The sequence below is a fragment of the Equus asinus genome, chromosome 18, assembly GCF_041296235.1.
Source record: "Equus asinus isolate D_3611 breed Donkey chromosome 18, EquAss-T2T_v2, whole genome shotgun sequence".
NCBI classification, from domain to species: Eukaryota; Metazoa; Chordata; class Mammalia; order Perissodactyla; family Equidae; genus Equus; species Equus asinus.
Genome location: NC_091807.1, coordinates 10,510,521 through 10,526,391, shown reverse-complemented (window position 1 = coordinate 10,526,391; position 15,871 = coordinate 10,510,521). Strand labels below are relative to the sequence as shown.

The following is a 15,871-nucleotide window of genomic DNA, read 5'->3' as shown; positions in this document are numbered from 1 at the left end:
ATTCCCTGTTTAAAATCTGTTGTATGTGCTACTGCAATAACTTTTAATCAATCTCTTTGCCTCCAGTCACTCTTCCCTTCTCCATCCTCACATTGCTTCCAAAATTGTTATTAAACTACAAATCACTCTCAGGTTATTCACTTGCTCCAAAATAATCAATAGCTCTCTAATTGCCTAGAGAATAAAATGTAAGTGCCTAAATAAGACATTCAAGTGTCTGCATAATCTGGCTCACATTTGCTTTCCCAGCTCCTCCTCACTCCCCACCATGTGTTTCATGTCAGTTCTCCAGGAGTCCACATCTCTGTGTGGTCCCAACGTCCATAAAACCCTTCCTCCTGATTGAGAACCTTCTCATTTGTCATGATCAAGAGCAAAAGTCAGCAGATCAGGAAATTTTCTTTCTTCCTAGTTAGATCAGTCTTTCCCTTTGGAGCACAGCCACATCTTCTGCTGGTTTGTGTTAAACTTATTCATTTTAGTCTCTTTTTGGGTGGATTAAAAAGCAATAAATATTGTTAATATAGCCTAGAAAATGAATTTTTAAAAGTACAGTCAATCCTCATACTCTGCAGATTCAATATCTGCAAATTCACCTACTCGCTAAAATTTATTTGTAACCCCAAAGTCAATACTTGTAGCACTTTCATGGTCATTTGTGGACATGCACAGAGAGGCAATAAATTTGAGTCACCTGATGCACACATTCCTAGCAGAGGTCAAACAAGGTGACACTCTGCCTTCTTGTTTTAGCCTTCCTACTGTAAACAATTGTCCTTCTCATGGTCTAGATAGTGCCACATTGTTCTCCCTTTCTTTTTTTCTTTATGTTGATGATTTCCCTGTCTAAAATGGCCCCCAAGTGCAGTCTAGTGTTCCTAAGGGCAAAAAGGCTGTGATGAGCCTTAATGGAGAAAATAAGAGTATTAGATAAGCTTTGTTGAGGGATGACTTCGAGTGCCTTTGGCTGTGAGTTCAATGTTAAATGAATCAACAATAAATATTAAATAAGACATCTTTATACAAAAACACACAGAAAACAAGGTTATGTGTGGATCTGTTGACAAAAATATTGTGACCAGAGGCTCGCAGGAACCTAACTCTGAATTTCCCCTAGGAGTGACAGCTCAGTATTCACCAATTAAGTGATTGGAAAATAAAGGCACAGAAGCTTTCTTTCCTGGCATAGTTGGAACAGTAAACTGCGTTTTGTGGAGAATGCAAGAACGATGTCTTTATTTCTACAATAGTCACTAAAAAGACTATATTTTCAGGTAGATTTTGTATGTTTTGGTTAATTCTCTATGTCAAGTGAGTCCTCCTCCATTGACCATACCAGTGGAGCAGCTGTTTTGTCGTGAGGTACCTTGTCCTGTTCTACAGAATCTGGAGTGAGGAAGATGCACCCTAACCTTCTAATTCCCGTCAGGTAGGTTATTTATACTTGTTAAATCCTTGTGAGAGACTATTCAGTAAAGTTTCAGTTCCTGCAGTTTTCAGCATAATGTGATACTATCTAAGAGCAAACAGTTTTCAGGAAATCATGGCTGTGGTATAAATCCACACAATTATTTTATGAAGATTTAGAGATGTGCAACAGAAGTTCTTATATTTGGAAATCACAAAATCATATCTATCTATCTATATATACATATGTATGTGTGTTTTTAGTGCCTCTGATTCTTAGTGACCCTGTGTGCAGCTGAGTACAACCCTACCCAGTCTTGTTGCACCATCCTCTCACCTTCCAGCACAATATCAGACAATGCTCCACTGCTATTCATAGGGTTTTCATGCCAATTTTTCCAGAAGTGGGGGCCAGGTCCTTCTTTCTAGTCTGTCATAGTCTGGAAGTTCTGCTGAAACGTGTCCACCATGGGTAACCCTGTTGGTATTTGAAATACCAGTGGCATAGCTTTCAGCATCACAGCAACACACAGCCGCCACAGTATGACCAGGAAACCAATTCCAGCCACAGAGGTAAGAGGGCCAGATTTTCACCACTAGACCACCAGGGCTGGCTATATATATATATAGATAAGATATATATATATCTCTTATGCTATATATGTGATCTCACATATATAGCATGATTATATATGTCTATTATATGTAGATAATGTAAAAATATATAAATATAGATATATGTAAATTATATGTATATGTGTGTGTCTGTGTGTGTGTATAGCCATGATTCATGAGTCTTAGTTCTAAAAGAAGCTTCCAAGGCACAAATTCCTTTTCTGGCAGCACAACGAGGGTTTTCAAGTCCTGCTGACCTAGCAATACTGTTTTATTCGGAGACAAATGTTCGTGGACCTTAGGAATCAGTCTCCCCTTGGTGATCGATTTTAACAATTCCTTAATATGGGTTTAAGGAATCATATTATCCCACTTACATTAGTTCTGAGCTTCTTCTTACCTGTCATCTACAGAAATACCGTACTCTTCACTATTGCTGTGCGGGGGAGGATGCGCCGGGGGAGGAGGAAGCAGGTCTGCCCAGTTCATGCCACCCTGTTTTGGTACTTTGGGTGTTCGTGCCCCTTTCTTGTGCCCTTGACTCCCTTGAAAAGAAACAAGATGCAAGTCTTTTATTTCTAGCCTTTCCAATTTTTTCTATTATCCACAAGTTAATTATTTTCTCTAAAAATGATCTTCTAATTCATATAGGTATAGAGAGAGAAACACACTTTTCTTCATTAATTTTAAACAGAACTTTGCACAATAGAAGATGCAAAGCATTTCCAAGTTTAACTGCAAAATAAATACAAAATAGCAATAAAACCATAAATGAATTTTACAAGTCATATCATTAATAGTGATCTTCTTACAGCAATTAATTGCATTATGGATTATCATCTAAAACAAATGAGCTGTAGACATATTTTCTGAAGTGCCTTTCTATTATTTAATTGCTGGAACCTAAAATACAATATGATACAGATACGATCTATTAAAGTTCCACTGCTGCATTAAATCACTGAATATATATAATTTGTACTTGTCCATTGAAATGTTTTAGGTACAATGAAATTACTAGTTTTCGTCAGAAAGGCAGGTGCAGATGAAAATTATTGCTGGAAGAGCTAATATAGCTAACAACAAAAGAAGCAGAAAAATGATTTTTAAAAAGAGATAGAAGTGTTTTCAGCTACTGTTTCTATAAAATTATGGCTTAGAGTAAAATGATGTTGCTTGGATATTCTTAGAAGTTCGAAATAGCCCAATTATTCAAATGCTCCAGTGTTCTGATTTTAGATTTGGCATATTCTTTAAACATAGGTAGCTGCACATTTTAGAGTATTCATTTTAAAATAACCTGGGTCAAAAGGTATTTTGGGATAAAATCATATTTATCCACCTCCTCCAATATGATACATTTTAGATTCTTATGTAAATTATAGACAATGAGTCTGTAATTTTTTCCATATGATCCCTTAAAATAAGGGAATTATCTTGGTCTTTTTTTTTTAAACTTCTCTAAAACAGCTCCAAGTTACAGGGTGCATAAAACAAGTCTTAGTATATTCAACGAGCCTTGTTTTTTCAAAGTCACTTGAGAATTTTCAGTCAAATGGCAGTGTTTGTTGAGCCAGATGTTCTTGCACTGGTATGTTACTACACTAAGTGTGGGTTGAGGGACAGGCCGTTATTAACAAACTGTGATTGTCAGGCCTCTGCTTGTGGGTCTCCATTCCATCTTCCTCCACTCAGTTGTCCTGTATTGGAACGGCTGTGCATGTGTTGTGGAGCTGACTGTACTCAGAGCCTTCCTCTTGATTTCCGGGCACACATTTGCTGTAACAACTCCATTCGTCCTGAGAGGCCTAACGTCACAAATCTTTCCTACACCTCATTTACTTCCTTTGTTCTTTCCCCTAATTACCACCAGATTTCACATCTTTGTATCATTTTACCAAATATTAGAATAGCAAAGAATAAATAACAGCAGCACATCGCGATCTAGGTATCTAAGCTGAGGGATGGAGAAAATCAATTGAATACTGATAACCCAGAATCAGGGTTTTTTTTTCCCATCAAGAAATGATTTTCTCTCTAAATGGCTAAGAATTTAAAGATGAAATAGCATGAGATATCAAATATTAAAATATTTTCTATGGTTTTCCCAAGAATAGATCCTTGAAAATTTTCTCTTAATTCAGGGTTTCCTGACTTTAAAAAAGAAAAAAGTAACTTAATAAGATTTTAATTGTTAAAAAAAATTGAACAATGTATAGTAGAAGAAGAGTAGATCTAAAAAGGTAAAGAGCTATTTCTAAGATTTTTAATTCAAATAAAACTGTTTCAATCAGTGACAAAACATATGCTAGAAAATGCCACATCAGCATGCCTTCTTCAAGAGAACATGGTAAAATGCAAGTGCATATTCATTACAAAAGAGGGGTAGAGACACTTGGCCAAGGGCACCTAGCAACAACTTTAATCCAGTTGATGGGAAGTGGTATTTCTACTCTCTCCCAGAGAAACATTCTAGAGTCAAGATCAATTGGTTTTGCTCTCATCGTGGTGTGACTTGCCACATGTTAGTTCTAATAATGAACTGCTTTTAATTAGAAAAACAGGACTTAAATACCAGCAAGCTCCCATCTGCAGCCCCTATCAGGAAAACAGCTGGCAAACAGCTGTAGCAGCATGAAGACCACAGGGAAGAGGCCTCAGTGGGGCTTCTGAGACACTTACAGACTTAAGTTGCGAGTTTGCTTTATGACATTTTAGAGCAAGCACTGAGGGATAGTAGAGAGATTATAAACTGAGGTAGGTTTCTGTTGTTCCTAGGTCTCATAATATTGTCTCTAAAGCTTTTGATTTTGTTCAAGTGTACTCAAATTTTACATGTGTTTATAGTCTTGCTTCAAATGGTGACATATTTAGCAGATTAACTATATGTCAAACCTTTTTAGTTATATTTTGGCTGAGGGGGGAAAAAAGAAGTTTCAACTGCATTTAAAGATTAGTTCATGCTTCTGGCTTTACTAAAGCTCTTTAACAAAGAGGGAAATAGGATCCTCAGTCTTTGACCAAATAGAATGTAAAATGATTTAGTGAGTGGACAGTTTCTCAAATTGCTAAAACAAGACCCATACCGGGAAGATTCAAATGACATAAAGTGATCAGACATGTCATACACGAACATCAGTTCATTAGCATTCAATTTGCAAGCCTGGAATGTACCATCTTTTTAAAGGAGAAGTTGACTTTTTCTGTAGTTCCCCTCACTTACCAGATGTACTGCTGCCCCGGTCTGAACTATTGTAGGATCCTCCCGTATTCTGGTCGTATGATTGGTTGTATGGGATAGTTGGAGGAATTGTGTCATTTGCTCGATAATCTAAATATTTCAGATGGAAAAAATTAAAGAATTATTTTCTCTTTGGTGCCTCAATCATCTACCAACAATTAGGCTTTTAAAACATCATGTTGATCACTTGCTAAGATGTATGTAAGTGTTCAGGAGGAAAAATCAACAAAGATAAAGAACTTTAAACCTTTCTCTTTTGAGATTATAAAACAAATTCTTTGCATCATCTCCTTTACATGAACCAGACTAAACACAAGTATGAACGAATCATATGAGGGACTATTTCTTCTCTTTAAATATTGATACATCAGCTCAGGCGGAAATCAGATTTGCTTCACTTCTTTACTTTAAAAATATAGTAACAAAATAATTTTAACAAGAAAGTAGGAAAATATGTCTGCAAATCAAAAAAATAATTAAAATAAAACTGAAACATCTGCAAGGTTATATCTAATAAAAAATGTCCTCATGATAAGAAAAAAAGTATCCCAATCTCCCACAGAAATGCTTTGCTTACTTAGGCAAAGGTGAAAATCCAAATGACAAACTCACCACTGGAATAGACTGAGTAATAATCTGTCAGTCTAGTTGCATTCCAGGGTCTTTATTATAGTCTGACATACCAAGTCTGTTTACAGGCAGCATAAACAATAAATCAGAGCTCTGAAATATTTGTGCAGCGACTGTCAGAGCTTTCCAAAATCCACAGTAAAGCCATATACTACAGAGGAATAATGGAACAATAGTTTGAATCCCCACTGTAAACTCTGTGATTGCAGAAACTGTCCTATTCATCTTTGTCAGCCTTTGTCATGAACATGTCTAAGAGTCTTAACAAATATTTATTGAATTGGCTTATTATACCAATCAAGGGTTTTTTTAAACTTGGAAAAAGCTAGATGACTGTATTGTTAAATAAAAACATATAACATTAACTTAATCAAATGAAATGTTCATCTTAAATTATCTTTTTGTAATCTCCAACTGTACTGTTTTATTTTTTTAAAATATGGTCCCAACTCAAGCCTAAAGAAAATAAATCTATGTCTCTAATTATCTACAATAAAATATATCTTTTACTCGGACACTTGTACAAAATTGCTCCGATCTATTCAAATCAGAGCAATTCCTCTTTTCCTAGAGGTGTAACTTTGCAAATCATGTTATTAAAGTAATAGCCTGAAGGAGTACAAAGAAATCAAATACCTATCTCTTCCAACTCACACATATTATAGTAGAGCAACATTCTCCTCAGCCCATAAAATGCTCTTCTGCTGCTACAAGTTCACACTAAACTGAATTTATTTTAGGTTCTATCCTGACAGACTTCAATCAGGTCAACCAAAGAAATTCAGGTTCTAAGATCACACATTGCGGTGGTCTTAGTAACCATCAGGTAGTAGATCTACAATAAAGTGAACCACTTCTCCAGTTTAAGTTTAACTTAATTATTTTTCTTCAGTTTGATATAAAAATGCCACTCATTTATATGACCATGTAGAAGCAATTATCTTCCATTCTCCAGTCGAAAGAATGAGATAGTCTATTTATTCAAAATGGGAGGTATTGTGACGGTGGTACATCTGCCTCATGAATAAAAGATTGTCTGTCCTAAGCAATCCCTCACCTACGATTAAATTTAAATTAATCTCAAAACCATTTGAAAATACTTATATATTATTATAAAATCAATTTTCCAAGGTTATTGTTGTGCTAATTAACTCTGACACTGGAAATTTTGAAACCAAAGAAATAAGAAAACCTTAATAACAAAAGAAAGATTCCACTTGCTGATCCTAGACAAGTTTTGGCATGCAGTACTGAAGGGCTAAGGATACCAATACAGAAAAAGATAAAGCTCTTCACCTTTGTTCAATTTGTTTTGCTCCATGATGTTATACTGAATTGGTGCCACTTCTTGTTTCTGCTGTCCCGGTGGCTTCCAGTGCTTCTCGCCAGAGTCCCCGCTGCCATTGTTCATATTGTTGCTGAGGTTTGACTGGATGAGCTGGGTGGTGGCATAAGGAGTGGGCTGCCCTGATGGATTGACAAAACGCCCATCCTTCAGATTTGGGCTATTGAAGGTTTTCATCTCATTGATTTTGTTACTAAGGTCCACATCACCATAAACAGTTGACTCAGGGAGCATCAGATTTGTTTGTTTGTTATCCAGTTGGTTGTTATAATTTGCTATACAATCAGCTATGTGCAATGGAGAGGAAAAGGAAAAAGTCATTCTGCATGGTTATTCGTTTTGAACTTTTTTGTATGTAGCTTGGTGAGTCACACTAGAATTGTTATGTACAGTAAAAATGGGCTTAAATAAGATCAATAAAAAAGGGCCAAGTATTCATATGTACTTTTTAAAAAAAAACAAAAGTTGAGGGAATAAGAAAGGACACACAGAATTTATAAAGAGAGTAATTTTTAACTTCTGCTAGTGCTATGTAGTAATACATAATTTAAGACAATTTTATTTTAACAACCTCATTAATAGAACTTCCACTGAAATAATACATACATGAATATATGCGCCAAATTTAAATTTTCTAGTCTTGAGTTCCTGAAATCTTTGATGCTACTAGTTAGCTGTAGCAGAACACAGCATGTAAGCTGAGAATCCAAAGGAGAAAACTCGGCTCTCAGATCAAAGAAGTTGAGATTCAACATTTTATCAAGTTCCTCTATTCAAAAGATACGATGAACAGAGGTAGAGTGATAGTAAATAGTGCTCAAGAGAATTTCGTTAGTTCTTCTCTCGGTCATATAGGATGATCATTATCAGAGAAGGATGTTATATAATCATTTTTTCGTGGTTTCATGATCACACCCTAAGACAATAATAATGACAATAACATTGACAAAATGAATCATGGTAACCAGGGTAATTTAATCAAATAAAGCCTGGAATAATATCTAATGTCTCCTATCTCAATTTCGCTCTAATTTTCCCTTCATTGAAATATTTGAGAATGAAATAATTTATATGGATATAGAAATATTTAAAGCCTGCAGTTAAAAATATTAAAATAGCAGAAAGAACTAAAATCATAATTTAAAATTAGGACTTTTTTTAAATAAAAAGATTAGTTAAGTTACAATGTTAAAAATACCATTATTTTATTCATGTAGTTCATCATGACCAACATTAACAGGTCATTTTGAGGACTGCTTTTCAACTGGATATTTTAAGAAATGATAAATTAACATGATTGTCAGTAAAGATGTAAATATGAATATAATCTTAAGAAAAAATTGCAACTTCACTATCCTACAGAATTCAACTACTCCGCATTTCAACAATAAACGATCAGGGTGCAGGAATATTTAATTCATTTGGCCTCTAGTAATTCTTATTCCTAATTTCTAGGTATTAAGTTTTGTTTGAGAGTGGTTAAGAAATATTATTAAAGGTGATATGGCTTTGGCAATCTCATTTTTCTCCACCAATCTTTCTAAATGAGTGCTATTCAATAGAACTTTCTGAGATGAGGGACATGTTTTATTCTGCATTGTTCAATACAGTGGCCACTAGCCACATTTGACTACTGAGCACTTGATATGTGGCTAGTGCTGATGAAGAGCTGAATTTTAAGATGCATTTTATTTAATTTCAATTTAAATAGCCACTGGTAGCCTGAGGCTACCATGTCGGACAACACACCAATACATATTAATTTAATTTGGTATCATTATTTTTTTCTCTTTTATAGGACGCCGTATAGTCTTTTATTTATAATTTTGTGAGCATCTATCTGTCTGGGCAACTAGAATATGGACCTCTGGAGAACATGGACTTGAGCACATAGATATGTCACATCCATATTCATATCCAGCGGAGACTTGAGATTTGTTTTAGGGGTAGACTTACAGTTTGTGCTATGATTTGTCTTAATGGTGCAGAACATCTTTACTTAAATGCCATCTTCTATTTCCCTTTTCCTTAATTCCATGGGTTATTTTACTTCTACAGTCATTTCTTTTGATTCTTCATGATTCTTTTAATACTTCCCACATTGGAAATGTTGAGGGATGTTTTCTTTCGTTTTTTGTAAGAAGTCATTTGTAATTTTCAGCTTATTCCTTTAAATATTGCATACTCTACCTCCACACTTTACTGTCATGTTTTGCCATGAAATTTTAGCAAAGTAATTTACTCACACATATTTCTGAACCAAGCCCACATAATACAAAATAAGTGTATGTATACACACCTGCGAAAGATATATATATCTCTTGTATCCTCAGGATCTACTAGTATACTATAAAAATCTGATTTTGAATTTCATTTAATTTTCTTTATAATTTTTTGTTACCACTGTTGTACAATTATTATTATTACTACTGCTATTAAAGAATTTGGTTAATTCTAGCTATACATTTATTGATCTTTTGATCTGTTTTATTCCCCAAATCTTGAAAATAATAACTAAAAATTACAACTGCATACATTCTTATAAAAATGAATACTTACATAATTTCATTTTTCTTTATTTGCTATCTATTCTAGTTTACATTCTCCATTCTCCCATTGCACACATTTTGGTGGATGGTGAGATGTGGAGATATAGGGATGGAGAAAATACTTGAATCAGGCTAGTTTGCTAAATAATAGTCAGCATTTCATGAAAATGTTGATCAAATTTTCCATTCCAATGTAGGGAGACAAAAAGAAATGTATCTCCTTAAAGCTAGTTCCTAACAATGCTCGTACATATCAAGCTGGCTCTGTGTCTCTAACCTGGGCGACTATAAGTAGTCAGGTTGCTATCGCTGTTCCCATTGCCGGCTGCACAGCAATTGATGGAGCAGTCATTGTGGTTGTTGCCAGTATTAGGCCACGTGTCTGCCAGCCATGGCTGCGTGGCAGGTTCACTGATGTTGAGAAGTCCTGGCCTAAAGAAAAGAATATATAAAAGTCAATGTTATATAGATAGCAAATAATATTTCCTATACAGAATTCCAATAAACTCTTCATCTCATTATTCTCACAAATAATTGAGTCAACTATGCTGAACGATATTATTATTATTTTTATTTTACAGACAAGACAACTGTAATGTACTGTTCTGGGATGGGCCACAGCTTATATAGCCATGACTTTGTAAACTGGCAGAGTTGTGCTTCAGACCTAAAATACTGTACATTTTGCAATGCTCTCCTCCTCCTTTAGTCACAATGACTAACAATCAAACATGGAATCTAAAAATATGGATACATATATGTTTTAGTGTTTTAGTAGCTTAAAGAGTACCATAGTTAAGACAATTTGCATTTATTCATTTTTGACCCATTAAAAAATAATGATTCTGGACTGGCCCAGTAGCATAGTGGTTAACTTCACGTGCTCCACTTCAGTGGCCTGGGGTTCACAAGTTCGGATCCTGGGTGCAGACCTACACACTGTTCATCAAGCCATGCTTGGCAGTGTCCCACGTACAAATTAGAGGAAGATAGGCAACAGATATTAGCTCAGGGCCAATCTTCCTCACCAAGAAAATTAATTATTTAATTTAAAAAAATTTTAAATAATGATTCTTCTCACAACTTCATTTAAAAAATGGAACAAGCTCCTTTTCTTAGACAATGGATCCTTCACAGTAAGCACATTTGCATATTTTTCTTCAAAACTGTTTCAGAAATAGTGAGTTTGGGACTCTGTGACATTTTGCAAAGCCTCCTCAGTGTTTCAGTGCACAGTTCCGTAAGCTTGTCAACATTTTCTGATGGTGACAATGTAAAATGCCACAAATCCCTACATAAACAAAGGAAAGCTACTGAATTAAATCTGGTAAAACAAAGATGTCCACTATAAGAAATATTAGCGTTCATGTTTTTTTTGGCACAACAGATGTTAATCCTCTTTCACTGTGAGTTGGGAATGCAAAGCACATCAGCAGTTATTAATGAGAGCCCTGAACCGCCAGTGCCAGAAACGCAGACTGGAGTCCAAGGACGGCATTCCTGATGTTCTTTTCCAACATTGACTCCATTTGATAATTCAGCAAAAGTGGTGATGATGCATGATGTGCTGTCAGATCCACAATAAACAGACTGGCACTACAGATTCCGCAGAGATTTTCTTTATGGTTTCACTTTCTTTGTTAAAGTGCAACACCGTGCTTCTCATTTACCTGGGAAGCAAGAACCTGACACTTCATTCTCCATGGTTCCTACTCTGACACATAGATAGTCAACTGAGGAAACTTACCATGCAAATGATGGCTATTTGAGGAATAATTCACTTCAAATGAAGAATATGGATTTATAATTTATATATCTATAACATATATATATATATACGTAATAAAAATGAATATTTACTCTTTGCTTACAGAGTGTGAGGTGTTGTTCTGAGCTCTTGACATGTATTAACTCATCTAATTCTTACCACAATTCTACGAAGTAGTTACTATTATTATCCCAGTTTTACAGATGAGGAAACTGAGACACCTGAGAGACGTTAAGAAACTTGTGAATGGTTATACAAAGTGACTGAGTGGCAGAAAAATCCACATAGTCTGCCTCTAGAATCCACACTCTAATCCAAGATACTATAAACACATATGCTGGAGAGTGCTGAAATTTCCTAAAGCCCTCAAACATTAATAGAAGGAAGGGTGGGAAAATGCCTGAAGACTTGGAATTCAGAATAACACTGTTAAAACGGAGCCAACTTACTATTAAAATTGTTGATAAAAACATGCTTTGAACAGCAATGTTGCTGAACTGTTGAAATTTAAAACATTTAAATGTAAGCTGTATCACAGATATCTGGAGACTTTGAAATAGATGTTGGTTATAGAAATTCTGCATCTAGTAATCTTTAGCTTTCCTTATTTTCTTCTCTCTTGAACTGAAATCAAGTGTGTTATCATATTAGAAGTTATTAAAAATAAATCTCCATATTTGCCACTGTAGAGATATTACGGGATGTTTGAAGTATGTGTCAAGTGGAAATTTTCCACAGCCTGACTTACATGTTTCAATAGGAATTGACGATATTTTTATGCTACTATGATTCCCTCAGAAAAACACTTTTAAAGTGAATGTTTTGATATCCTCATAGGCTGAAAGAACTTTTCATATGTATGGGTGATTTCCAACAGGAAGTAGGATTAACAATTCACATCCTAGCTTTTAGTTTAGACTTGTGTTTGGAATGCTAATTATTGAGAGAAGAAAGTGAGCCACAATTACTGGCCCATAATGAATCTTAAAATGCCATGTGTATATTTCAGAGGTCTCTGAGGAAGTCAAGGTCATATGCAGCTACTCTGAGAAGGGTGTTAGGGTCTTTTTAAACTAATAATCTCACAAGTTATATTTATACATTTAAGATGATCCAGTGTGTGTAAGATAGATTTAGCTGCCCAATAACAAGAAATGAAACAGGAACAAAATACAATGCCGGTTACAGTGATTAATATGTGTCTAAAATATTATATAATGTTATCATATGATATATATGTATTACCATATATTAGTTGTTATATTTTCATGCTAATACATCTGAGTTTGCTTATTTCTTCCTTGTCTTCAAAAAGACAATATTATCAGGAAAAGGAAGACACTAGGACTCGCAAAAACCAAATTTATCTTCCAGTTTATATTAAGGAGATAGATTTGTGTCACAACGGAAAAGAGGACAAATGCACGTAAGAAATTATCTGGCAATTACTTTCAATTTCTCTGCTTCTCTTTCTCCAGATATTCCAATCACTCACTCCAATAAAAATAATCCATTTAAACTCCTAAACCACCAGATACAATACTAGAAGGGCCAGGGGCTGGGAAAATGGTGAGCGGGACTGGCAGTAAGGGTTGCCCATAGGCTGCTTTCTCTTTCCATTGAGAGCATCAAAAAGTTCTGAAGCCCAGGAAGAAGTGAGGGATAGATCTAACAGTCGCCAGTATCTTAAAGAGAAGCAAAGCCTGAGCCCTGTTTCTTTCTCCCTGCCACGCCAGGAAATGTGGTATTGGCGTTCTCCACCTGGTTAGTCTCACATTCCTAGTCCTTTCTTCAGGCTTTCTCTGCTGTTTCCTGTTTTATGCTGTGGTTTAGATGTTAAGTAGGTCTTTTGGAAGAGGTGATTGGGACGTTTGAGGTAAGGAAAACAAATGAATAGGAGCAGCCACTTCACATTTCCACAATCCTCCCCTGGATCACATCGCAAGTCCTTTGCCCTTTTCCAGTTGGGAAGGCCTCTTTCCTGACCACAATCCCTTTTCTGGGAATAGCTAAATGGACAATTTTGAGAACTAGAAGAGATTTTCAGCTCAAGCTTCTCCTTTGTTAGAGGGAAGAAAACCTCCAGTCCCAAAAATTTTCTCTAAAGTCATCAGGAACAGAACTCAGGTCTTCTGACATTCATTTATTCAACACCTCAGGCATTCCTTCCTTCCTTAGATACTTATTGATGATATCTTTCGAAGAACCATAATCCATGTATTGAAAGTACTGATGTAATTCAATAAATTACATTAATCAAATTTCAAAAAATTTATGCATTTAATTATTGATTAATAAATCACGTAGCCTCTATACTCCAGGATCTCACATTCTATTGTGAGAGACAACCATACAAGCCAGGAGTTGGCAAACTATTTCTGCAAAGGATCAGATAGGAACCATTTTAGGTTTTGCAGGCCATATATTTTATGTCACAACTACTCAACAATGCCACTGTGGCCGGAAAGCAGTCATAGACAATATGTAAACAAATGAGTCTGGCTGTATTATAAAACTTTGTTTACGAAAACAGGTGGCAGACTGGATTTGGCCCAAGAGTCATAATTTGCTGACACCTGAAATAAACAAAAGATAATCATATTACCTCACATTAGGTGCTTAATTGTGACATATACACAGCACAAAGAGTTCATGGAGGATGCAGCGGGTGAACTTCAGCAAACTGATAAGGGGAAGGGGCACACACATTTTGACTGATGCAATAAGGACAAAGATAATGCAATATTGGCAAATGGCAGGTGGGCTGACACAGTGGGTTGTAGGGTGTGGCACAAGGAGGTGTGAAGTGGGCCTACAAAGCCACTAGAGACTGTAGGCTTCACAAGCTAAGCTGAATGTGGACTTGATATTCTAAACATGGTGGGTGTTATTGAAAATGGCATCTTCAGCAGCTCAGAGATGTGATCAACTTGCATTTCGAAATATTATTCTCACTCCAATGGGCAACAGGAATTAACAAGAAGTAGTGCTAATGAAGGTAGATAAAGGTAAGACTACTGGGAGCTTTCATAATAGATTATGCAAATGAGAACAAGTGCTGAAATGAAACCATATAGTGATAGTGGGTGGATAAAAGGTAGGATTAACAAAATGCAGTAATGGATGAAGGAAAGAGGATGCCTGGAACATTTTGACTCAGGTGTCATTAACCAAATGAGGTAGGAGGTCCAGTGAGGGCTCATGGAGTCTGAAATGCCTGAGGGAAACAAGTGTTTAAGGGATGGACATGAAAGAAGTGAATGCAGGTTTGGTTCACTGCTCATTCTTTCACTACATTGGATCATAGAACACACACGTGTACACAAAGACACACACACATACATGGCTAGGAAATGAGACCTCTTCCTAATGCACTCCTGATTCTACTTTTCCTGCTCTGTTTTTTCTATGGCACACATCAGCTGCTGATACTACAGGGTTGACTTGTTTTTAATGTTTATTATTTATCTTCTATCTCCTCCACTAAATGTAAGGTTCACAAGGACAGGAATTTTTATTGACTTCGCTCACTGAGGCATCCCAAGCAACTAGAACAGTGCCTGTCACATGGCAGATATTCAGTCAATGTGTTTGATGAAGAAATAAATTTAAAATTGTGCATATAACTGTCACTTTGAGCACTGACTCTAAGATCTATATTTAACTGTTGCCTCTATAACATTGCAGCATCTTTTGTCATTTAATTTGGTAAAAAGATCATTTTTCTTTGGTATTTGAAATAAATCAGTTTCACTGCTGTTCTATTTTTAAATTTAAAAGGTTAATTCTCTGTGGTGGTATAGCAAGCTTTCCAAATGGATAGATAGTGCAGGAACTTTGTAATTTTTCAGTCCTGCCATAGAAACTAGCATTTAGTACCTATGGATTCCTGCCATTATTTCCTCTTTGAAAATTTGGTCTATCTAGGTTGTAAATTCCTTTACAGTAGGAATCAGACTTATAATAAGAGTGTGTGTGTGTGTGAGTGTGTGTGTGAGAGAGAGACAGAGAGCATCTGTGCACGCACAGAGGCTAGTGCAGAACATATAGAAGATGCTCAATAAGCACTTTCATATGCTTTGATGAATGACAAAGCTGAAGTCTACAGTCATGAATATACACATGTAGAAAGGTGGTTATATAATCAGGCATTGCAGATTTATCCACGAGAGAATGTTCTTATGCCAAAGGCGGTTTCACGAATATCTGGGCTATGATTTAGATGGAATTCCCCTGGATGCAAAAACATGCCCTGGTTTAATTTCTAAATCAAATGGATTTATTCTTTATGAAGACCTCCCTAGTTTTTGGGTCTT

The 15,871-nt window shown here is 35.7% G+C and overlaps 1 protein-coding gene across 6 annotated transcripts in view; it reads right to left on the bottom strand.

Moving 5' to 3' along the window:
• Positions 1-15,871, bottom strand: part of ROBO1 (roundabout guidance receptor 1) — a 1,064,923-nt gene that overhangs the window by 31,165 nt on the left and 1,017,887 nt on the right. For 3 of the 6 annotated variants that reach the window (XM_014867639.3, XM_070488681.1, XM_014867642.3), the window contains 4 exons: positions 10,065-10,219; positions 7,190-7,525; positions 5,246-5,353; positions 2,423-2,567 (listed from right to left, as the gene is read on the bottom strand). In XM_014867639.3, the coding sequence (XP_014723125.1) occupies positions 2,423-2,567; positions 5,246-5,353; positions 7,190-7,525; positions 10,065-10,219 (744 nt within the window). The remainder of the gene's footprint in view (positions 1-2,422; positions 2,568-5,245; positions 5,354-7,189; positions 7,526-10,064; positions 10,220-15,871) is intronic. The other 3 variants (XM_070488682.1, XM_070488683.1, XM_070488684.1) reach the window with 1 other exon arrangement.